We start from the raw sequence: 24,793 nt of genomic DNA, 5'->3' as shown, positions 1-24,793 counted from the left end.
TAAGACTAATTTTTTAATATTTTATTTATTATTTATTTTAGAGAGGGAAGGGAGGGAGAGAGAGAGAGAGAGAGAGAGAGAAACATCAATGTGCGGTTGCTGGAGGTTATGGCCTGCAACCCAGGAATGTACCCTGGCTGGGAATTGAACCTGGGATACTTTGGTTCCCAGCCCATGCTCAATCCACTGAGCTATGCCAGCCAGGGCCCAGTAAGACTAGTTTTTTAAAAAGAGAAAATAGAAACGGCCAATATTAGAAATGAAAGTAGGACTATCACTATGGGTGGGCTCACTCGAAGTTAAAAAGAAATAGGTCCTATTATAAAAAACATAGGTAAAATCTGACAATGTAGGTAAAAAGACACATTCCTTGAAAAAAATTTAACTTACCAAAACTGACACAAGGGGAAGGAGAAAATTGGAAGTCACTTATATCTACTGAAAATTGAATTCATAATTTAAAACCTTTCCACGGATAATTAATAATTTATAATCTTCCCACAGAGAATAAACTAGTCCCACATATCTAGAATGGTAAATTTATCAAACACTTAAGGAAGAATACCAAATTTACACAAAATTTTTCAGACAACAGAAAAGGAAAAAAAAGCTCCCATTTTAAATCTATATTCTATTCCATTCCTAATTTATTTTATGAGGACAACATAACAGTGAAATGAAGTAACAACAATAGTAGAAAGGAGAAGGAGGAGAAATAACATACAGGCAGCTAGTATACCTCATGCACAAGACACAAAACTACTTTTTAACAATATATTATCAAGTAGAATGCAGCAGGATATAAAAAAGATATTTTATAACTAAAGGGTTTATATCTCAGGAGTGTAAAGTTGACTTTACATTGGAAAATCCATCAAGTTAATTCATCTCCTAACAGAATTAAAGGGGAAAAAACATGATTATGTCAAAATATATAGAAAAAGCATTTGATAAAATTCAACACATTCAGGAGGAAAAACTTACAGCAAACTAGGAATAGAGAGAAACTCCTACCCACCATTGTGACCTTGACACCTCCCCAACACTTAAAAACTTTTCCAGGTTTATGATATTAGCAAACATATTATTTTTAGATATTGCATATAAAATACATGAAGATATGGAAGATGTGCATAACTCAGGGAACCAATATTTTTCAAATGACCAACACATGGGTAAAAAAAAAAATAGATAAAAGATCCATTCAAAGAACAAGACAGAACAATGTGTTTTTAATGTAATAGAATATAAAATGTTAGCTGATGGGGCTTCTGAGTAGCATTTCCATAGTCTTTTTAGATAATTATACATGTTCTTTTTTTATATCATATTCCTGTCAGAAATGTTTGAGAGTTCTGGTTGCTCCCTATCTTCTTCCCCACTGACCTTTGTCAAAAATTAATTGGTCATATATGTCTCTTTGTGGACACTTTATTCTGTTCCATTATCTTTTGGTTTGTTCATATACCAATATGACATTCCTTGAGGTCAGGTAATATAATACCTCTCTATTCTTTTTTTAAAAAATTATTCTGATTCTTCTTTACATGTGCACATAAGTCTTAGAATCATATTGTTAATTTCTAAAACTGTTGGGATTATGATTGGGAATGTGATGATCTATAAATCAATCTGAAGAGAACTGATGTCTTAATATTGTCTTGTAATCCATGAACATAGTTAAATCTCCATTTATGTCAGTCTTCTTTAATATCTTGCAGCACTCCTGGAATTTTCAGGGTAGAGGGTCTTGGATGTTCTTAATAAATTGATCCCAGTATATTTTGTGTAATTATATAAAGAGGATATTAAAACACTACTTTCCTTTCCAAAAACATATCTATGTGAGGTCCAATTTTCTTCATATATTTCACACAAAACAATATGTCACAAGAGATTAAGTGTGGCAGCAGATATGAAGACCTAGTTTTCTACTAAGTCAGACATTACAGAGATTTATAAAAATGCAAAACTAAAGAAAAACAGATTTTTGAACCTATAAAAACTTACCTGCATATCATCTTGAACATTTAAAATAACTACTTTCACCCTGGCTGGTATGCCTCAGTGGATTGAGTGCCAGCTTGAAAACTGAAAGGTCGCCAGTTCAATTCCCAGTCAGGACACATTGCCTGGGTTTCAGGCCTGGTCCCCAGTGGGGGGCATGTGAGAGGCAACCAATCTATGTAGCTCCCACACATTGACTTTTCTCTCCCTCTCTTTCTCCCTTCCTTCCCCTCTCTCTAAAAATAAATAAATAAAGTCTAAAAAATTATTTAAAAATACATAAATAAAAATAATTATTCTCTTTAAGAGCTGAGCCACCCTATTCTTTCAATCTCTTAAATGTGTTATTAGATACATATTTAACTTAAGTGGTTTATATTAATTTTGCTTTTTAATTATGCATCATATTTTGAAAATACATGTCCTGGGGAATCATCAAACAGTAACTTGTACTCACTGGTATAGAAAATAAAATTAGATAATGGAATGTTAACTGTTTAATTCTGGAAGAAATGAGCATTTCTGCTAACAGCCATATATCACAATTCAATTCATAGACAGATCAACAAAAGGTTTTTTGGTGTCTATATGAAGAAGGTAATAATAAACTATAATAAATCTGCACTCCGACACTAGGTTCCCACTTATACCTACTGACTTCAAAGTAACAGACACAGTGTTCTTGTCAAAACAATCTGAATTTTTCCAGGGTTAGTTTAAATAATTATTAGCTGCATTCTAAATACCACTAATAACATATATAAGTGGTATAAAAAATAATACCCATGCCCAGCTTCAAAAGTAGAACATTAATACTACTTTTGAGGTCCTGTGTAAACCAACCTCTTTTCAAGCCAAGCAGCCACTCTCCTGAATTTTGTATTTCTCAGTCCTTTGTTTTACTCTAGCATTAACTTTTCACTTAACTTCTATCACCTACTTACTCACTAAAGAGTAAGCACATGATTTCTGCCTTAAGGAATTCAGAGTCTAGGTAGGAAAACAGGAATGTAAACCAATCATTATAGTAACCCATGTATGGAATATAAGACATTAAATGAGCATCCAAAAAAAAAAAAGCTTCTAATTCTTCATGGAGAACTCAAGAACACTTCACAGAGGAAGTGACGTTTGAACAAGTTTTTTAAAATAAAGTCATTTACTAGGTAAAGCTGGTAATGGGAGAAGGACACTCTATTAATTCCAAACAAAGAAAAAAACAATTGCCAAAGGACACAGGTGAAAAGTTGAATAATTCCAGCAAGTACAGTATATACGGCTGGCACATAGTCTGGAGATGAGGCTAGAAAGGTCAATAAGGACAAAATCATGATGAGAATTTGAAGTTTTTACTCTAAGAAAAAGGAATAAGGTAGATAAACTGCTTAATCATTCTGGTTACTGTTGTTATTCTGACTTCCCTTTGATAGTGCTCCTCATCATACAGTGACTCTGGACTTGGTCACCTGAGTTCCTCCGGCCAATGGGACAAAAACAAATTTGGTGGCATACTCATGTCTGCTTCATCCCCCTTGCGGCTCTGCCCCTGACGTGAGGACAAGTCTCAGCTAGCCAACAGGAAGGTGAGGAGCCACGAAGAACAAAGCCAGGTAATCCCAGCTGAAGCTATACTGTACTAGCCAACAGCAAGCTGACTCCTGATATATCAGCAAGCCAGTCAAAACCCAAAGATTGACCCAGTCAATCTGTAAACTCCTGAGTAAAATAAATGCTTATTAGTATATGCCAATAAAGTTTTTTAAAGTTTTGAATGAAATAAAATATAGATAACAGAAATGGAAGCTAAACATAGGCTTTGAGCAGATGCCACGTGGCCAGATATTTTTATCTTAAAGACTGTGCTAATAAATGAAAATAGATCTGGGGACCAGCAACAGGCAAAAATGTTGAAGAAAGAAATCACAAAGTTGGAATTAACACGAAAGAGACAGAGAGGAAAAGACATGTGAATGCAATACTGGGTGCTAGAACTGTTGGAACTTAGGCACTTATTAGAGATACACTTTATTAGTAAGAGGGAGAGTTTCAAGATAAATCCTAGACTTACTACAAGAATAATTACAGGTGCAATCAACCTACCTTTAAAATAGTTTAAGAGAAAAACGTTAAGTATTTTTTTAGGTGTCTCTTTTTGTTGAGGATAGAAATAAATCATTTCAGAAAATGATACTTTCATTCATACAAAAAGACAAAGGCCATTTTTCACACTTTTACAGGGATAATAAATAGAAATCAGAATTTTAAGATACATTTGGAAAGATAAGAATGATAAATCAATGGAACACATGAATAGCCAAAATTTGCTTAAGTTTCCTGGGATTAAAGACATAGCACCAGATCTTTTGAAATGGCCTTCCTAGATTAAATTAGGTCTTTTTCTGCCACTTTTCATTTGCAGCTCCTACTGTTTTGTTAACAGTTTATTTTAACCTTGTAATCTGGCACATCTTAGATAAAGGATACAATAAGAAATTCTATAAAAATTTGTAAAAATCTGAATTTTTGCTTTATACCAGTGTATAATTATGTACAAAGCCATAAATCCAAGCCATTTTATTCACTATGGATATGCTTTACAGATACATATATCAACAGATAGACACAAATACATATGTATATTTTTAGTTAAAAATAAAATATAGCATGTGTAAAACTGATATTTGATCAAATATGGAGGGACCAAAATAGTGAGAAAATGAAGACATCCAAAGCACAATTTTCCAGAGGAACTCAAAATAAGATGAATGCTTGAAATAAAGAGTAGAGGTTATAGGAACACCTACCACCTCTACATTACACAGTTATAAAGTAGTAAAAACTAAAATGATATTTGATACCCACTTCTATTTATCTCTGTAAGATAGATTTGTTCATGTACAACCAGGTATAAAAGCTGGAATGCAAAAGTGCGTAAGCCAAACTTGTTCACCACCAATTCTCCTGCTATCACTGCTGATGGATATTAGAGAAGAATACAAATCATCCAGAAAAAGAAGCATACAGCCGCACCCCTACTGCAATACAGATGGATGAAAATTCTGAGAACTTGCCTCTTTCTCAGTGTCTCTAGAGATACATGTCCACTGGTTCTCCTTCACACTGTACGCCCAGAAGTCAGCAAGATCTTGTGTTCCATCCCAGCCACCAAACAAATAAACGGTCTCTATGAAAATTAGAAAAATATGTGTGAAAAGATAAGACAAAATATAAGTCTAGGCACCCAGACCTATCCAGTTGTCTCTAAGATCATTTAGAAGGTACATGTAAATAAACTTAAACTATTAAACTGATAATATTTCATAATGTTTCTAGACTAGTATTTCCTAAACACGAGTATATAGAAAGACTGCTGCAGAACACTACTTGGAGAGATCTATAAAAATACAGCTAATGAGGAGGTATTCCCTGGATTCCGATTCTGTAGGTAAAAAGAGTCTGTCTGTATTGTTAAAGTGTCCAGGGTGAAATTGATATGCAGCCAGTTTAGGAGTTTCTGTTTGGCCACAAAAAATTTACATTTACTATATTAATAATGCAGCTTCAGGCTACATAAAAAAAGAAAAAAAGAAATCCCAGAGAAATATATAGTGTAAAATACAAAGACATCTAGCTATTTTTCTTTAAAAAAATATTTTATTTATTTATGTTTTTAGAGAGAGGAGAAGGAAGGAAGAAAGTGAGGGGGAGAAACATCGATGTGCGAGAGAAATATAGATCAGCTGCTTCCTGCACACCCCCAACTGGGGACCTGGCCTGCAACCCAGGCATGTGCCTTCACCCAGAATCGAACTGGTGACCTTTTCAGTTTTTGGGACAATGCCCAACCCACTGAGCCACACCAGTCACAGCAAGACATCTAGCTATTTCTGGGGGCAAAAATCACATTAAAATTTCTTTCTTTCTAATGCAATACCAAAAACAATTAAAGTTAGATATCTTAAAAATATAGTAATGAACATGCCTTGATATTCAATGGAAACTGGGGGAAATTTTTCCACATATATGTGTGTGTGTGTGTGTATATATTATAGTAGATTTAACTCCTCATAATCAACCTTTAAATCACTGCAGGTTATCTTGAGAATTTGGTGTCTTCTAACTCTGAAATATCCATTTTACCCATGGACTTTATCCCTGTGATAACACTGATGTCTTGCCCTGGCTGGTATGGCTCAGTGGACTGAGTGCCAGCCTGCAAACCAGAGGGTCACCCATTCGATTCCCAGTCAGGGCATGTGCCTGGGTTGAGGGCCAGGCCCTGGGCGGGAGGGGGGGGGGTGGGAGCAGTGTAAAAGGCAACCACACACAGGTTTCTCTCCCTCTCTTTCTCCCTTCCTTCCCTTCTGTCCTAAAATAAATAAATATATAGATCTTTGAAATAATTAAAATCTTTTAAAAAAACACGTGATTTCTTGCTTAGTGAATAGTGAAACTCTTTACACATCACAATGTGTATATCTCACTCCTCTTTATTATGTAATATGAGTGACTTTACTTTCTTCAACTATTTCCCTTTTTGTAAATAAATGTTTTATGCCTACTGGTGATATAAAGCCTAGCAATTTTTTTTATAAAGTTAAATAAGACATTACAGGAAAACTGTAAAGATGTCTACTCTCTAACTGACATGCCCTAGTCCTATACATGAAGAGACTGCCATCTAAGTTATGTCCCACCATGAAGGGTTACATACAATTCAAAATGCACCTGGAAGTACTGTAACACCATTTAAGAAAATTCTTGCCATTCATAGTATTAGGCTGTCTTCTAAAAGATTTTTGTCATATAATTTCAAACTTTAAGTGAATTTTCTAAGAAACATCCCATTCTATGCCCCAAGAATCTTGGGAAACCAAAACAATACTTCTGGATAAGAAGAGATCACTGGAACAGCACTGAGTTCTTGTGCTAACTCAACAAGTCACTTAACCTCATTGCTTCTGAGTTTCTTTATTATAAAATTCTCAGTGCTGTGGTGAAGTTCTTCAGATATCAGCTAGATAAAAACATCCTGAAAGCTGTCAAGTATAAACAGCATTGTTCTTTTAAAACACAGCTGGCACACACAAAGTCCTTGGGCCGACTCCCACCCTCCACCTTGTTTTATCCAGCCTGGAACCTTGTTTCTACCCAGTGGCAGCGCTGAGCTCTCGCTTCACTGTCCAGAAGTAGTTACATTTATCCAGTCCTAAAATTACATCTGGCCCTTTGAAGGCAACTGCGAGGGTGATGTGTCCCCTGGTAAAAATGAGTTTGATACCTCTGCTTTAAAATGTACAGAAATAAGAAATATTTGTAGTTATTAAGTGCTACAGTTGTAATAAAAAACAGTATTATTGTACCTGATTCCATGTTTAAATAGGTACCTAGAATACTTTAGGCTCAGTACAAATGTGAAACAATGGCAATTGAACTATTAAAAATTATATCTCAGAACTGTAAAACAACCCATTATCATTAGTTAAGTAACATTCTGTTTTCCAAATGATTCACAGTAAATAATGCCCAGATATGTAGAATTTTACAGGAAAAATTTGAAGATTTTTCATCTAGCTTAAAAACTATTTGCCGAGGCATCATCACTACAAAGGTAGTTAACCCTGTTCCATTCTGAAGCCTGGAGAGGGAGGGGGTATAACACTAAAATAGCAATAGCAATTGACCTTTTGTTTTATAGTGTTTCTGGGCACCCTCTGGATAAGGTTACCCTGGTTCATTAACTTTAATAACCCTTCCTCTTGGGCTCTGGGTTCTCAATGTTCTTTTTGAAAAGCAAGTCTCTTTGTACGCATAAATTCTCACAGCAAAGAAAACCCACATTTCCACAACAGCCTCATTGATAGCTGAGCAAAATAAAATCTGGCACAAAACAAGCATCCCAATGGAATGAATCCAAAATGTCATTCTTGTCTATGAATACTTTTCTGGTCCCAGTTGAAGTTTAATAGTAAAACTGAATAATCAGTCAGAAAGAGGACCATTTGACATACCTGAATGAAGTGCATAACACAATTTTAATTAAATCTTCAAATTGTTTAAGTTAAATCATTCAGTTATGAAATATTATGTAGAAACAAATACCAGCAGAAGTATTTATTATTTAATGCATAAGTAATAAAAAAGACTTTTAAAGAATACAGAAATAACCGGACAGAACAGTAGTGAGAAGAAAATTAAAAAAGGAAAACATTGTTTGCAACAGGGTAGTTGTTTAGTTTACTGAATGTCCATTCTCATGCTTAAAGGTTGTGTAACTATTCATGTACATCCCTGGGGCAGTATAATCCTCCTCAAGAAGCAGCCCTTTCTTTTTTTCTTAAAGGAGAACAGGCTACAGAGGTCATCCATTTCTCCCAGCATTCAGAGGAATGTTTAGTCAGTATGTTCTGAGTACTAATCTGAATTGGCAAGCCCTTTAGAGAAAGGAAAAAAAAAAAAAAAGACACAGTCCCTATCCTCAAGGAGCTTACAGTCAAGTTGAGTATAAAACAAGTACATAAATCATCATGACCATAAGCTAGCTAAGTGCCGTAAGAGAGGTAAAAAGCACCATGAGGCTTCAAAAGAGGGAGGAGAGTACATCTGGTTAAGGGGACTCAGGAAAGGAAGGCTTCAAGATAACAGGGGTATTTGCATCACAAGGTGGCTTTGTTGATAGAATGGGGAACGTGAAGAGGGGATTTCAACAGAGTAAAAAATAAAGGTACAGAGACAGAAAAACACAAAGTGTTTTAAAAGCCAGGGACTCTAAAGTCAGATGGATCTCAGACAGCACTGCAACTCTACCACCACAGCTGTGCAATCACCACAAAGTTCCTTAAGCACTGTTCTCCTCATCTCTAAAATGACACACAGTTTTTAATCTCATAAAGCCACTGTGAGAATTAAATAATGTGTCCAAAGTGGTAAAAACTGTAATTAATAAATGCACTGTTCAATTTAAAAGAACAGAAAAAGTAGTAGGTGAGGGTGAGGTTGAAGAGACGGGCAATGGCCAGAACACAGAAGGGGTTACATGACAATACCAGAGGTTAAGCATTTGAGGAGCCAGAGCCACAGATGTTGGAATGGAGTAGCTGCAGAAGACCTTAGGCAGAGATGTAGCATGGTCAGATCTCAATCAGCAGCATATGAAACTGACAGAAAAGGAGGAGCCAATGAAAGAAAGGAATTGAAGTAAATTGACCAATAAAAGCCTATTGTTAAGCCAATTGTTCAAAATGTTACACCAATTTCACTCTAAGAGACTATAATGAATCAATCATCAACCAATAAATAAACCTGTCATTACTCAGGCCACAAAAACTAAAATTCAACCATATTCTTTGGTACGGGTCTTTCTGGTACCAGTATTAAACTCTATAGCTACTGAGTACCAGTAGTACTAATCTATATATCTTATGTCCACTAAAAATAAGGTAGAAATGTTAATACATCAATGTCTTTACCTATTTTTCACAAAGAGGCAGACTTTTTATTTTAAGAGCCCAAATGCAGTATCTAACTCTTATTTTTTAGGGGTAAATAAGATTGTGCTGATTGCATTATTGTCCACAAGATGGCACACTATTTTTGTAATTAAACTGATTTCCCCCGCTTTGAAACAGTGAAGAACGCATGTACTAAGCACTGACAGGGTAGGCCCAACCTTAGATAAAATTCATATGTCAAACAGAAGAGGCAGGAGAAGGGTTAACAGGCTAGTGAAGGAGGTTAACTTAATTATTAGTTTAATATAGACACTGAGAAAAAAACAAGTAAAATGGAAAAAAAGTTTTAAGAAACTTAGAGGTACAGGGATTATAAATAATAAAACTGACATATACAGCAGTAGAACAAAATATTACATTCCTTCTCTGTCATGGTATGGAACGATAGAATTCACTTAGGATGGAAGAAAGATTTTTTTTTAAAGATTTTATTTATTTATTTTTAGAGAGGGAAGGGGAAGAGAGAGAGAGAGAGAGAGAGAGAGAGAGAGAGAGAGAAACATCAATGTGTGGTTGCTGGGGGTTATGGCCTGCAACCCAGGCATGTACCCTGGCTGGGAATCGAACCTGGGACACTTTGGTTCCCAGCCTGCGCTCAATCCACTGAGCTACGCCAGTCAGGGCTTGGAAGAAAGATTTGAAAATTAAATAGTAAAATTTATGTCATCCTGTACTTTCTAAAATTATTCTTAGAGTTGTAGCAAATGGAAAAAAACTATAAACTAAAAAAGGGAAAGAAAATGTAGGTACTATTAAGTTTTTAATATTTAAGAAAACAAGCCACATGAAACACTATGAAGCAATAATTGCTCTGAAATACAATCCACTTTAAAAGGAACAAGTAATGAACTTGATGAAGTTTTACTCTAGTAGAGGTATCCTTAACTTTTTGAGTGAACATTCCCTTTGAGGATCTGAATTCATGGATTCTATCTTCCCAGAAAAATGTACAAACAAAATTTTGTATATAAACTGAACAGATTAAGAGCCCTCCCTCTGGAAACCTTCAAGATGCACAAGCATACTTTACCAATGGGGCTTCTCTAAATTCTATTTCACTACTTAGGCTCCAACTTTATAAAGATAAAAATTCCAGGTTCTCCAAACTCTACTTGGGGAAAAATCATTATTTATTACTGCTACCTACTGCTCTATCAACAAAATTGTATTTTTTTTAAAGATTTTATTTATTTATTTTTAGAGAGGGGAAAGGTGGGGAGAAAGAGAGGGAGAGAAACATCAATGTGTGGCTGCCTCTCACACACCCCCTACTGGGGACCTGGCCTGCATCCCAGGCTTATACCCAGACTGGGAATCAGACAGGGGCCCTCTGGTTTGCAGGCCAGGATTCAATCCACTGAGCCACACTAGCCAGGGCTATCAACATAATTGTTAGGTGGGGTTTTAATTTTTTTTTAATTCTAAAATTCTAAGTATACTTACAGCTTCCGTTCCTTTCTAAAATTTGGACAATATATATACAAGATGAAATAAAAATACCACATAAATACTGGGTAAGTTATTGTTTTTCCTGCCACATGGCCTTTTCAAGTTGTTTTAAATCATTTTTCAAATTTTTAAGTTATTTAAAAATATTTCCACTGTGAGATTCTGTCAAAAACAACAGACCTAATCAGTATATACTATATATTAATGTTACATATAAAAATATATAAATGATACATACTTTATATATAAAATATATTATTTCCTTTAACTCTCACTACAACTTATTATTCCCATTTTTATCATTATTATGAAAACTCATCCAGGATCAAATAAAAAGACAGTAGAAAAGTGAGGAGGACGCACGTCCCGGTGTGTCTACCACACATGTGCAGGCAGATAACACACACTGTTCCCACAGACTCAACCCCAGCTGTTACATCAAGGTTCTTTCAAAGATTTACAAAAACCATAATCTCTTTGAAGATAATTAAGATCAACCTGTTTAAGAGTGCACTGGTACATCCATGATGAAATACATACCTAAAGTATATAAAAGTGCCTTGGTAAATCCTGCTATTAATAGTTTTATAATAGAAATAGAAGGATTTCTAGAAAAAAATATTCCAAGTATATGCAGTTTCTGCTCTTGTACCCAAATTAAACGCAGAAAGCATTAAATGTTACCCTAAAGAATGCAAAGCTCTATAAAACTTCTAATTTTTCTACCTAGATCCTAAGGTAATGATAAATACAGCTTTAAGAAAGCAATATATATATACTATAATAAAACAAGCAAGTTCTTAGTATATTGCAAAGAATAGTTCCTTCTATAATTAGTTCTTCTCAGCATTCTACAGCACCTTTCCAAATAAATACAATTCCTTCTTAAAAGGAATGCTGGAAATTGATATTTTCTGCAACTTATAATATTTATTAATCATAGAAAATTTTGATACTGCATTCTAAAGTAGAAAATTTAAAACCACTGGTAACTACCACCCAGACATAATGAATGTCAATAAATTTTGGTGTGTGTCCTAGTATTCCCCTCAATGGTCAACAACAAATTTAAAAAGAATGATCACTTCCGCCCCAATTCCTGTTTCAAGATAACAAAATGAAGATGAGAGGTCTGAAGTAGCACCTTCTTTGAAACATATCATTTAAACATTTTTAAAAACCAAAGGAAGAATCCCACACCAAGATGTTTTGCACACCATCCCTATTACTCAGACAAAGAATTACTTGCTTGGCTAATCCTTGCAATCTCAATATTCATGCACAGTTAGTATTTAAGCCTATTTGAGTTAGGGGCAACTTCATATTAATTGACCATCTATGATTATTTAGTTATACTAAATTTTAAGTTAAAGTCTGAAAATCTAGTTTCATCATCACCCATGGGACTAAATAAAGTAAATATTCAACATCCAGAAAGTTTTTTAGAAAGCACTGAAGCAGATACAAAATGGCTCTAAATAAAAATCCGTGTCCTGGATAAATCCTAAATCTTCCACGGCAGAAATATGTGCTTAAAAATATATTTCCAAAGTACTTCTATTACTCTTTATGAACTGCTGCTGCTACTAGAAGTCCAGATGCAGGTCAATTTTTCTTTGTAGACTTTGTTACCCTATCCTCAAAAGTTATCAAAAAAAGATCATTGTTTCAATCATTCCACCTGGAGTAATATCCATAACTGTAATAGTTATTCTTGGTATGCCTTCTTGTAATTATTATTCCTAAAGCACAAGAAGTAAATACTCAAACAACTCTTTCCCTTTCCTTGAGATTGTTTTTTTAAAGAGAATGGAGTTAGGGATGTTGACAATCAAGAGTTTGCTGAAATCCTATCCTTAATGCATAAATCAAAGGCATTACAGAAAAATACTTGGAACTTTATCACTGTGCTGTAATTATTTCACTTCAAGGATCCCTGACCCAAATAATTAGCTTTTAATCTTCATGACTTGCTCATTCTAAGTTCTGTCGTAACATCTGATTATTGTTTGAATCTGTTTTATTTTCAAGCGTCATGGATTATAGATAAGAGGCAAATTTTCTCTTACACATGCACTTTACCTACTGTACAATAATCAATACAGTAAACACTGTACAAATTGCTTCTGTTCCCTAAAGAGGTGAGCTTCAAATAAAAAGTGAACCACATTATTTTCACATTTTAAAAAAGCAGCATTTTGTCTAGCAGAGCTTTTTCAAATAAACACCCTTCTTCAGTATATTATTGTCATACTTTTTAAAAAGAGTTGAGTAATATTTTTAGTTCTCACTGAGAAATAAAAAAGGCATTATAAATTCCACTGTATGTTCGAAAGAGGAAAAAAGCTACTGAAGACAGTCTACACACAAAGTTTCATCTCTATTTTCATCAAATATTTCATTTTTCCAGATTAAAAATATTTGTACATACATCCAGTTCTTTAAGAAATAAGCATATGTATTGGACTCTCAGGCAAAAAACAAGACGCCTAGATGTCTAGGACTCTGCAGAGGAGTGAAGCCTATTTCTGTGGGAGGGAAGAGAGGGCCAAGATCAGGAAAGCAAATCCCTAGGTCTTGAAATGAACCTTTTCTAGAGACCCTAATAATATTGCCAAACAAGTTCACAGGTAATACCAATTTAGTAGGTAATTTAATTTTTTAAATTATATTTTACTGATTGTGCTATTACAGTTGTTCCAATTTTTCTACCTTTTGCTTTCTTCACCCAGCACTCCCCACTCCCTCAGGCCATCCCCACACCATTGTTCATGTCCATGGGTCATGCGTATAGGTTCTTTGGCTACTCAATCCTACAATGTACTTTACATCCCCATGGCTACTCTGTAACTACCTATTTGTACTTAATCCCCTCCCATTCCCTCATACCCCCTCCCATGCAGCAACCATCAAAATGCTCTTCATATCCATGATTCTGTCTCTGTTCTTCGGTCTGTTTAGTTTGCTTTTTAGATTCAATTGTTGTTAGCTTTGTATTTTATGCCATTTTACTGTTCATAGTTTTGATCTTCTTTTTCTTAAATAAGTTCTTTTAACATTTTATATAATAATGGTTTGGTGATGATGAACTCTTTTTTTTCTCTTGTCAGGGAAGCTCTTTACCTACCCTTCAACTCTAAATGATAGCTGTGATGGGTATGGCAGTCTTGGCTGTAGGTCCCTGCTTTCAATGACTTTGAATATTGCCAATCCCTTCTTGCCCGTAAAGTTTCTTTTGAGAAATCAGCTGACAGTCTTATGGGAACTTTCCTGTATGTAACTAACCGCTTTTCTCCTACTGCTTTTAAGATTCCCTATTTTTAAGCTTCAGCATTTTAGTCATGATGTGTCTTAGAGTGGGAACAGTTAATTTTAAATAAAATATTATAATTTCTTGTTATTTACAAAATATTTGTGAAAATACATTAATATCTAGAAGATTATCTACATTAAAATAATTTTTACTCTTAATTATTTTATGATCTACAAAACAATTTATTTATTCCTGAAACACTACGAGTGAGCATAACACAACAGAAATGAATTACACTGGAAAACGTAAAATATTACTTGGATGAATACTGGCACTCTATGTAGCATAGCTGTCTAAAATCCAATAACAAACTAAAATCTTAGTAAATTCTTGGTATTATTTGCTTTTCAAGATGGTAATTTGAAACCTATTATAATTTTAGCATTAACCTCTAAATATAATGGTATTTAAGCTGTCCTAGCCTGTAAGAATCTAAGGAAAATTTTCAATACCAAATTATAGATTAAAATTTAAAAGGCAACAAAATAAAATAACTAAAATAAATTATTTATAGGCTTGTGAACAGTGTTTAGCAATTAACGGATCCACCAACGCTTAACCTACTAATTTGGTAGTCTCTCCCGCTAAAAATGTATCGTAAATCTGTTTTATTACTGTAATTCCCAGAGTATGGCATTAAAATATAAATGCACTGAAAATCTAGAAATATATCAGTTTACAATGAATATCAGATACAAATAAAATCACTTACACACACAGCTATAAAGGGCTACACATTACATTTCTTTTAGGTTATCTAATTCCATTTGTGTAGCAGCCTCTTCTCCTCTTGAGTCACTGCCTAGTTTAGATTGTACCCATGGCCAATGCCTATTTTCTCTGCTACTAGGTTATGGCCAATAACATTTAACCTTTATAATGAATGGAAAGTATATTCATGTTTATCTGATAATTAAAAATGCATAATTTTTTTAAAATTTGCTTTCCATTTCAAGTATCCCTCACCTGTTTGAACATCAATAACCATCTGATGGCCTCCTCTCATTCCTGGTCGGTTATCTTCTCCATCACCTGAAATAGAAACAGTATTTTCTCATAAAGGGATAATATAGAACAACCAGAAAACCCGAGTAACATATAGTCTGTAATGACTAGTAAAAATAACAGGTACTTATTCTTTCAATATTATTAAGTAAAAAGATTCAAAAAATAATATAACTAACAGCTGGGCTTATAATAATTATCTTGCTCTTTTTACCAATTGCTTTCAGGCTATTAATGCAATTGGAAGCTATTTTCAATGTATTTATGACCAATGCCATAAACCAGCAAAGACACAGAATATTCCACAAAAACCTAAGACAAGATAACTTTAAACTACTGAAGTAAGAAAGTGAAGGTGGAAAACAATTACAGAATTACACATCAGGTGTATAATCAAGGCATAGCTTATAAGTAGAATGGGTTTTTAAAATTCATAAAACCAGCTACCTAAAGCTAAGATGTTATTAAGTTTTATACTAATAATGTTCTTACTGTGTTAACTTTGTGTCAATATTTCAGAAAATAGTTCGCATCCAATAGATCACTATTTTATATGAGTACTGACTGAGAACATGTAAGATCTGCTCTCCTTTGATTGATATTTCCATCAGTGAAACTTTTAAACATCTGTAGGAGAAAACTATTGTTAAACTTATAACTAATAATCTTACTTTATACCAAATCTTAATATAAATGAAGATATAACTTCATATCAATAATTCAACAGGTTATAGGATTCTAAAGTCTTACCCTGATATAAACCAGAAAACTGAAGGGTTTTTTAATAGCTTTCACATTAATTGAAATATATTACTTTGGCTAATAACTTTCTTTGTAAAATATACAAAGTATATTTCCTCCTATGTAAAACAGGAAACACCCAACTTTTTACTAATTTCACAGGGGTACTATGAAAAAGACTAAAATGTTAGTTCTTATACATAAAGAATAAGATCAAAACCAAAGCTTTTCATTACTAGTATATTCAAGAGCAATCATTCAAAAGTTCTCTGCAAATTCCTTCTTCTTTCTAATAGTTAGATTTTGATTTTGCAGCTCGTTATCACTGAAGTTTTGTCCTTTCCTTCCCTCTTCCCCCAGTAAGTATTGGCACTTGCAAAAACATATTAAGAAAAATGAATCTATTGTTGATATGTTTGTATTTTATATATTTAATCCATTAGTTTTCAAATACACAATTATAGTCTGTTTGTTATAACATCTATTTCTTTAAAGAAAATTACCTCACATATGACTCATAAAATAGGAGAATGCTATCCATAACAGAAATTATAGAAGCTCACGGCAATTTTCTCCAGTATATTAATGTTCAACACTATCAGAAGAAAGCTTTCTCATGATTAAAGAGAAGCCCTTAGCCATCAATATATGAAGACCATAGGAAAAAGGTGAATATCCATAGAACTGCCTTCTTTTAGTGTAAGTAGTTTCATTAAAGAACTGCTACCTTTTCTACTATGTTAACCAACTGGCAGAGCAATGAGTGAAGATAAGGTGAAAAAATTTCCCCCCTCTGAAAAAATGGATGAAGGAAGAAAACTATACCCTAGATCAAGTTATGATTAAAACAGCTTTTATTGGAAGCAAATACATTCAAAGAAAGCAGCATGAGCCCTACAGTTTAAGACTCCAAAGTCATTATGATGTTCCATATAAGTGCCTGCAGAAATTTAACTATACTAATATTATTTATTTTTATTAGAATTACCACTCTCATTGTTATTAGTACCTGGTTATAAAATTCCAAAGATCTAGAATAGTATGCCCATTTACATTATTCTCATGAGCCTTATTAGCTTTAGTGGACAATTCTGCAGAACTTAAGGTTTTTCAGGAACATGTCTGGCATTGTAACACAATGACCTGTAATTTTACAGTGTCTCTATAAAAGTAGCTCATGATGGCATTCTATGTAAAACTGCCCAATCTTCTGTTATAGCAGTAAAATAAAGAGTTTAAAAAAATTTTAACATCATAAATTAAACCTGCCATCTAGTTAAGGAACCTATGTCTTATTTTAAACACCTGCTCTTCATTAACAGAGCACTGTGAAACTCGAGCTACTGTAGGAAAAGTGAAAATGAGACATTACAGCAAAAGCGCCCACAACCTAGAAGGCAGCGCTTACCTTTGGTGCTTTTGGGAATGATTTGACTCCATCGTGGCTTATATTCCTGTTGACTGATATACTGATTGAACAAGCCATCTGCAAATATCAAAGAATAAGAGAGAATTACACTTTAACCAGTTTACGTTTTTTATTGTAGCAAAAAAGACAAAAATGTAGAAGCCTACATTAAGGGAAATTACTAATATGTCATTAACACAATAGCACATTTTCATAAAATAAGTCACTCAGTTTTCATGCTACCTCAATACAAAAAGTAAAATATTAGTTGACACAACCATGTAAAAATTGTTTTAATGGCAGCGCATATTAAACTTACTATGCTTTCCCCATTTTTGCTACTTCTATAATTTCAAAAAAAACCTGGAATTATCTTCTGGAGGGCAGGCCCCTTGCAATACAGGCTTCCCTCGCTAGATGGGTGTTCTAGAACCCCATCTGTATCAGTGTACCAACTGGCGTTGTTGTGAGAGGCTGAGTTTGGTTTCAGTGAATTTTTTTTTGAAGACTCTTTCAACATATTTGCACACTTCATGATGGGTGATTTATGAGTGCACCTGCCCACACCATGCTGAGTGTTCAGCAGCTTTTGACCAAAAAATACATGACCCTGGTGCCCCACCCTCCCTATGCACCCAATCTTGCCCCGAGCAACTTTTTTTGTTGTTTCCCAGGTTGAAAAAAGTCCTCAAAGAGAAACATTTTGCCAATGTGGAAGAGGTGAAACAAAAAACAGCAGAAGCACTAAAAGGCATCAAAATCAACGAGTTCAAAAACTGTTTTGAGCGGTGGAGAAAATATCTCAATAGGCATATTGCATCAAATGGAGAGTACTCTGAAGGTCACTGAAGTTTAAACATGTAAGAATAAATACATAATTTTTCATAAATAAATACCAGTTTTGGGGGAGTCTCCCTTGTATAAGAAGACTAAAGAAGAAAACAGGAGCTCCAACAACTTTGGTTTAGGCCCTTATATCTTCAGGAAAAATCAAAACTAATCTTTTAAAGTGAAAATGCCATTTTCACAGTTTTCTTTTAGTATAAAATTACACAGAGATAAAAGTACCAGTTAAAGAAATTAGTATATTATTGCATACTTACTATGTTAGAATGTTAGAATGTTAGAATCTATACTATCTTAATTATTTGATTTAATTCTGAAAACAACCTTATGAACTAGGCATTATCACCTAAATTTTACAGATGGGGAGATGTGTAGAAAAATTAAGAAACTTAACCAAAAGCACATATCTCCTAACCAAGACCACATATCAATAAATTCTTAATCTACTTCTTAAGAGGATTTGTTACACTAGTTACTATGACGGTCATGGAGCCTGAACTCCTCCATGTACATCCATTCTATCCCAAATAATGATCAGTCCTTAATCCCATGCCCCTCGCCAAAGATTAATTTAAGAAAGATATGGAACACAATAGTGGCTAAAGAAACATACAGAGAAGAAAAAACTACTTTTATTCTTCTATAAATTTTTGTATCTGTATACAATGTACACAAACACTACAGACAATATGTAGAAGCATAAAAATGAAGTCAATTCTATAATGATGAGAGACCAGATACAGAAACTGGATCACAGAGTCGACCAACCATGAAAACTACCTATGGACTCCTTGTTATGTGATATTTCATTACCATTCAAACTAGGGTTTCTTTTATGGGAGCCAAAACAGGTAACTTAGTTCACTTTATGATAAATTCTTTCATTGGATTCTGATTTCAATCTGAGTAAAGATTTTCCCTTTTGCTTACTCACTGAAAGCAAATATGTCTCTAAAGAACATTGAAGTAAAACTGTCTGTTCTTCATTACTTGTATACTCACCAGAGACTGTAATATACACAAATCTCCCTAATCTCTTTTCTGGGTAATTACGAAGCTCAGTGGTAACCACACCCTTCCAAGCTTTTTCAGATGGCTTTAACAGAAACTTCCATCCATATACTCATCTAGTTTCTCTTTTTCTTTGCCTTTGGTACTGTTCAAAATTCTTTATTGTTAAATTTTTATTTATTGATTTGAGCAGGGGGGCGAGGGGGAAGTGGGAGAGAGAAAGAGAAACATCAATTTGTCATTCCACTTATTTATGTGTTTGTTAGTTGATTCCTGTATATGCCCTGACCTGGGATCACAATGCTCTAACCAACTGAGAACCCAGCCAGGGCTCAAAATTCTTTTTTTAATGATTCATTGATATTTTTATTTTGAGTTATAATCAGTTATTACTTTAAAAATCCACTTCAGAAAACATCCAATGGATGCTGACTTACCACTAAAAAAAAATAAATCATGTTTGATTTATAGTACAGAATACACAATATACTATGTTTACATGCAGTTACTAGACTGTCACACATAAGATAAAAAATACAGTATTTTTACATTTTTTAAGATTTACATTTTCATATGGTTTATAAAGTTTAAAAAGTTCTCTGTACATAATTTCATGTGTTACAGAGTTTATACATCCCTATTCTCATGGCTGTACCACCACACAGATGTATCTAAAACTATAATGCTGCACACAGTTTTGTTTAGTATTTTTACTTCATACTCAGTCTTGGCACCCACATACTATTACCATTATTTTTGAAATGTGAATTACAAAGGAAGTAAAAGTAATCATGCAGACTTTTTTAATATACAAAAAATGAGATAAAATGTTATACTAGATCAACATTTGTCAATTCCACAGTTAACTAGTTCTGTTTAACTTCCTGAATTGCTTTCATACAGGTGCATGCAAAACTAGCAGATTATGGATTGTTTTAATAATATTAAAATGTTATTACAATCTGACAATACTTTGGCATTAGAAATGCAATTATCTAACAACCATAGCCTGTTGATTATTTCTGCTTTAGCAGACACCTCAGCTAATACATTACATACTAAAATTCACAGAAATGGCAATATTATAATTCCTAAGTCTACAGAGTCTGCATCAGATAGTAAGCGAACATTTGAAAAAACAACAACAGAAGTGTTTAACATTTAAGAGTATATTCTCTGTTTTGAGAATGGGGAAAAGGAGAGATTTAAGATAAACCATTAAAGGATTATCCATCTTCCCTGCTAAGGAAGCACTGGTCCACTCCCAAGCTGTTTAAATAAAGACACCTGAAGCTTTACAAAAGGTTTAAGATGGGCTATACTATTCATCTTTAAAAATTCTTAAAAAGCAATAAATTGAAGGTATCAGTACCTTCCCTCCTCTCCCAACTATCTAACCAATGAGAAAAATCGAGTCTAATGTCTAGAGTATTGTTAATTGTTTGAGAGGCACAAACCCATTTGAAGGTTTAGGATTAAATGTGAAAATAGGCCAGATCTGACCTGGATAATAAATAGAAAGTAGGTATACTCCAGTCTATGCAACTCCTGCCTAGATAGGGGCTGGACCAGAAAACTACCTATTCCCCCGGTTATTGCTTTAAAACCGGACACATGCTTTAAATTCTGACATAGAACAATTTGATTTCTAAGATGGAAAGCACAATGCCTGTGCTACTTTGAAGCTGTAGAAGAAAGGGCACTCTTGATCACAGGAAGGAGAGCGACTGAGACTCTCCACAACTCATATTTTCACAAGAATCCTCACTTTCGTTTGCACCAAAACAACCTCCTCCTGGTATTGTTGGCAGCCCAGGGACACTGCAGTAGCTGTTGTGGAGGTTTTCAGCTGTGTGCCTTGAAACAACCCAAACCAGTTTCTTAAGATAGGGTTTGCAACATTCAGGAGAATATTCGGCTAAGCATTTTAGAAACTAACTCCCTCCAGTAAATTTATTCGGTGTTATTAACTTTGGAATGTTTTGTAACAAGCAGGAAAAATTTCAGTAATTCAATGGATTTCAAAGTTTCTACTTCCAAATTGAGAAGGCACAAAGCTAATATAAATGGATTTTGCTTTTGAAAAGGTAAGTCAACCGTTGTAAGCTTTCAAATGAGCGTCTAGTTTATCTATTTCCTCCCTTTCTGAAGTATGACAAAGTACAACAGTATGGCTTAAATGCAAAAAGTTAAAGGCAGTAGAAGCTTCCAATTCATACTGCAATTTTTATGAAATTATTTTTCCCATCCATTTTATGTCAGAGGCAGTACATTTGCACTGACTAATCCAGATTACATCATGAGTGGATGGAAATACTGCATTCTTCTTCAACTATTCTAGCAGCCAGCAAAAAAACAAGATTCCAATGCAAGACAAATGTTTAAGTTTCATCTTCATAAGAGCCAAGAATCTCTTCTCCGGTGGCATTTCTCAATCTTGGACACAAAGTGTTTTATCAGTAGCCTCAATCAAGCTCGGCCATTTTTCTCGAGGTTGGAATCTCTGTTCCTGTTCTAGATAGACATTCAACAATCTGAAGAGCTGGACCCCTTTATGACCTCCCGAATACTCTGCCCCCAAATCCTTCACCGTGCTGGAGATGCACCTCCACTGGCATTTGGTGTTGCGGACTGGAGGTGACTGGGTGCAGCGTGATGTCCAGACCCGTCTCCGAGGACCTGCCACCTCAGTGGCACCCCCTGACCAGCATCCAACCCTTCCCCTCCGTCATGGCCCCCACGGTCTTACAACCCCGGCTTCATTCCGAGGTACCCACCCTTCTGGGGTGGAGTGTTGTCCCTTCAACCCCCACCCCTCTAACAGGCACCATGGTTGCAGCCAACGCCTCAAAATCCTTATAAAAAGAAAGTTCTAATGTTATTTCCTTTTAAAGTTATAACTGATAAATCAGATTTTATATTTTAATTGGTAAAGTAACAGGAACAAGTAGGTTCACAACTTATTTTAGTGAGAGTGTTTCTATAATATAATTTACTCCCCATGGGCTTTTCTGACAATTTTTGCCCCATTCAGCTTATTTTGACTAATACTCTTCTCCCATTACAAGAGTGGAAATCCTTTCTTCAGATAAAATGTTGTGGAGCTCCTAATAATAGTAAAGGTAAGATTATAGTAAAAAATATTAATCATAAACTTAGAATTATATGGAAATAAAACATAGTAATTAACTTTTATTCAGTTTTGAGAAAGACACATAAAAGTTAAATACTAGTACTTACGAAACCTTAAACAGAGTAGATAACAGTACTCAATAAAGGTGATGATTTTAAAATATACACTAATTCTACATAATGGCTAAAGGAGAGAAGACAGAAAATGTACAGTATGGGAATATACAGAAATGAGTAGAAAACTGAGAAAGAAGCAAACTGTACACATGAAAAATACAAAGCAAAAATAGAGAAATTTAGAAAAGTAATAAATTTCACACTATTTAAGAGCAACCACTACATTATCTCCCATACTACCTAGTTACACTAACTAGTACACAACTTTCGATAAGTCAAGTAAGTTCCTCATCTGAAAAAATGGTGTTTCAGAGTTGCTTAGGGACTGAGTTTCTTCCAAATTCAGGCACTCTAGAATTTCACCACTGTTAGAAGCAATATATTTACTACAACTGCGTGTGTCTGGCTGACTCCACCCTATGTTCCCTCTTAGAAAAGTCTCTTATCTCTCTGTGCCCTTCAACCTTCTGTGACTATTCTGAAAGAGGAATCACAATCTTACTGGGGAAAGTATTTCTCATTCTCCAAAAGGAGCGATCACAGAAACAGTACTAATCAGATACAGGACACCATCCCTGATTTTGTCATGCTAAACACAGCAGGTAAAATTCAAGTCTTTAAATCTACCCATCAATAGTTTCATGCAGTTTTTCTTCTATCAAACACAACTGTTGTAACAAAATACTGTAATTTCCAAAGTAAAAAAAAAAAAAGGCAAACTCTCAAGCATTATATAATTTTTGTAAAATAATTTTGTAAATACATATACAGGCACATGGGTGGCAAAAATACAAGACTGACATACATCCAAACATTAAAAATGACTTTCTTTGACAAGAATACAGTGACTTTTGATGAGAGTTTCTTCTTCATACTTTTCTATTTTTCCAATTTTTTTTTGCATCGAACACTAAAATTACCAGAAGAAAAGCCACAAAACAACTAGATATATGGAACTATTTTTTGAACCTTGGGAGAACTTTGTAACACATTGTTATTACCAACATAAGCCAGTTTCACATCTTTTGTTACCCCGAAATATCTATTCTTCCCAGCTCACTAGACACATCCATGTTTCTACAAGCAGTGCCTGCACGTGGACATTACTTTGTTTTAACGAGGACAAAGAGGGCCAAATACACCCAAAGGATTTACAATCAGGCTTGCAGAGAGTATTACTTCCAAAATTTAAAATATTAAAGTACTCCAAACATAAACTATTAGAATTATGATCTTACTCTAGGTAGATAAAACTAATCTTCTCTTGAATAATGACAGTTAATAGTATAGAATCAGAGATGTTCAGTATATAATAAGCACTGGGAATAGAAGAAAAGGCAGGGGATAGGCAACTTTCCTAGCCACATAGTTGTCATTTCCTTTGAGTCATCTTAATGTTACTAAGTTCCTTATATTTGAACAATCTAATCACAGAAATCCTACTTTCAATAAAACATATTCCTAGTACTAGTGGCGCCCTGACAAGTCACACTAGTGCACAGAGAGCAGTTAAGCAAATAGCTTTTTAAAATTGTTTTGTAAACTTTTAAATATGCCTTTCTCTTTCCCTAACAAATTTCTTTTGTCTTCACTAGTCTAAAAGTCACACAATTCTTTTTGATAGCTCTTACTCTTCTGTGGAAACCAAGAGAAAACCTGAAGAAAATTGTTTAGATACGGCATTATCAAATCTGGAAATAACTTTTAAAAAGACCTTACCAGAGAAAGAAATGACTTTTATTGAGTATCTACTGTGCGGAAGAACCACGAGGTGTACTCATTTACTACTTAAAATAAACCTATGCAATAGTCATTATTAATTACTGTAAAGATTAGAAAATCAAGGTTTGGAGAAGTTAAATAACATGCCCAACAACTAACTCTAAAGAAAAAGGTATAAAGCCCAATTCCAAAGTCCAAAATCTTTTCAACTCTTCTTGACTGCATGTGACTACAGATACACACATATAAAGTTAGTAATCTAACATCAGACTAGTTTTTAACTTGCAATCTAAGTAAAATGCTATGATAGTAGATATGGCAAAATGAAAAAAAAATACAAAAAAACTACTTTAGGAAATAAAACTCACCATACCAGATCATTCTACTACAATATTAAATAAATCCAAGATAATAAAAGAATAAAATTAATGGAGTTGACATACATCGATAATGATTTAAAGAAAAAAAATGCAATCCCTCTCTTAAGACACTGGCTACTGTGGCTAAAGTTTCCTTGTCATGCTTTGATTC

The 24,793-nt window shown here is 34.2% G+C and overlaps 1 protein-coding gene across 1 annotated transcript in view; it reads right to left on the bottom strand.

Annotated features, from left to right (window-relative positions):
* The window catches only part of MKLN1 (muskelin 1), a 188,616-nt gene that overhangs the window by 91,271 nt on the left and 72,552 nt on the right, over positions 1 to 24,793 (bottom strand). The window contains exons 7-9 of the mRNA XM_028525434.2: positions 17,435 to 17,512; positions 15,247 to 15,312; positions 5,079 to 5,191 (exon numbers count right to left, since the gene is read on the bottom strand). Of these exons, the coding sequence (XP_028381235.1) occupies positions 5,079 to 5,191; positions 15,247 to 15,312; positions 17,435 to 17,512 (257 nt within the window). The remainder of the gene's footprint in view (positions 1 to 5,078; positions 5,192 to 15,246; positions 15,313 to 17,434; positions 17,513 to 24,793) is intronic.

This window comes from Phyllostomus discolor, chromosome 10, assembly GCF_004126475.2.
Source record: "Phyllostomus discolor isolate MPI-MPIP mPhyDis1 chromosome 10, mPhyDis1.pri.v3, whole genome shotgun sequence".
Classification (NCBI taxonomy): domain Eukaryota; kingdom Metazoa; phylum Chordata; class Mammalia; order Chiroptera; family Phyllostomidae; genus Phyllostomus; species Phyllostomus discolor.
Note: the sequence above shows the minus strand (reverse complement) of the source record. Positions and strands in the feature narration are given on the sequence as shown.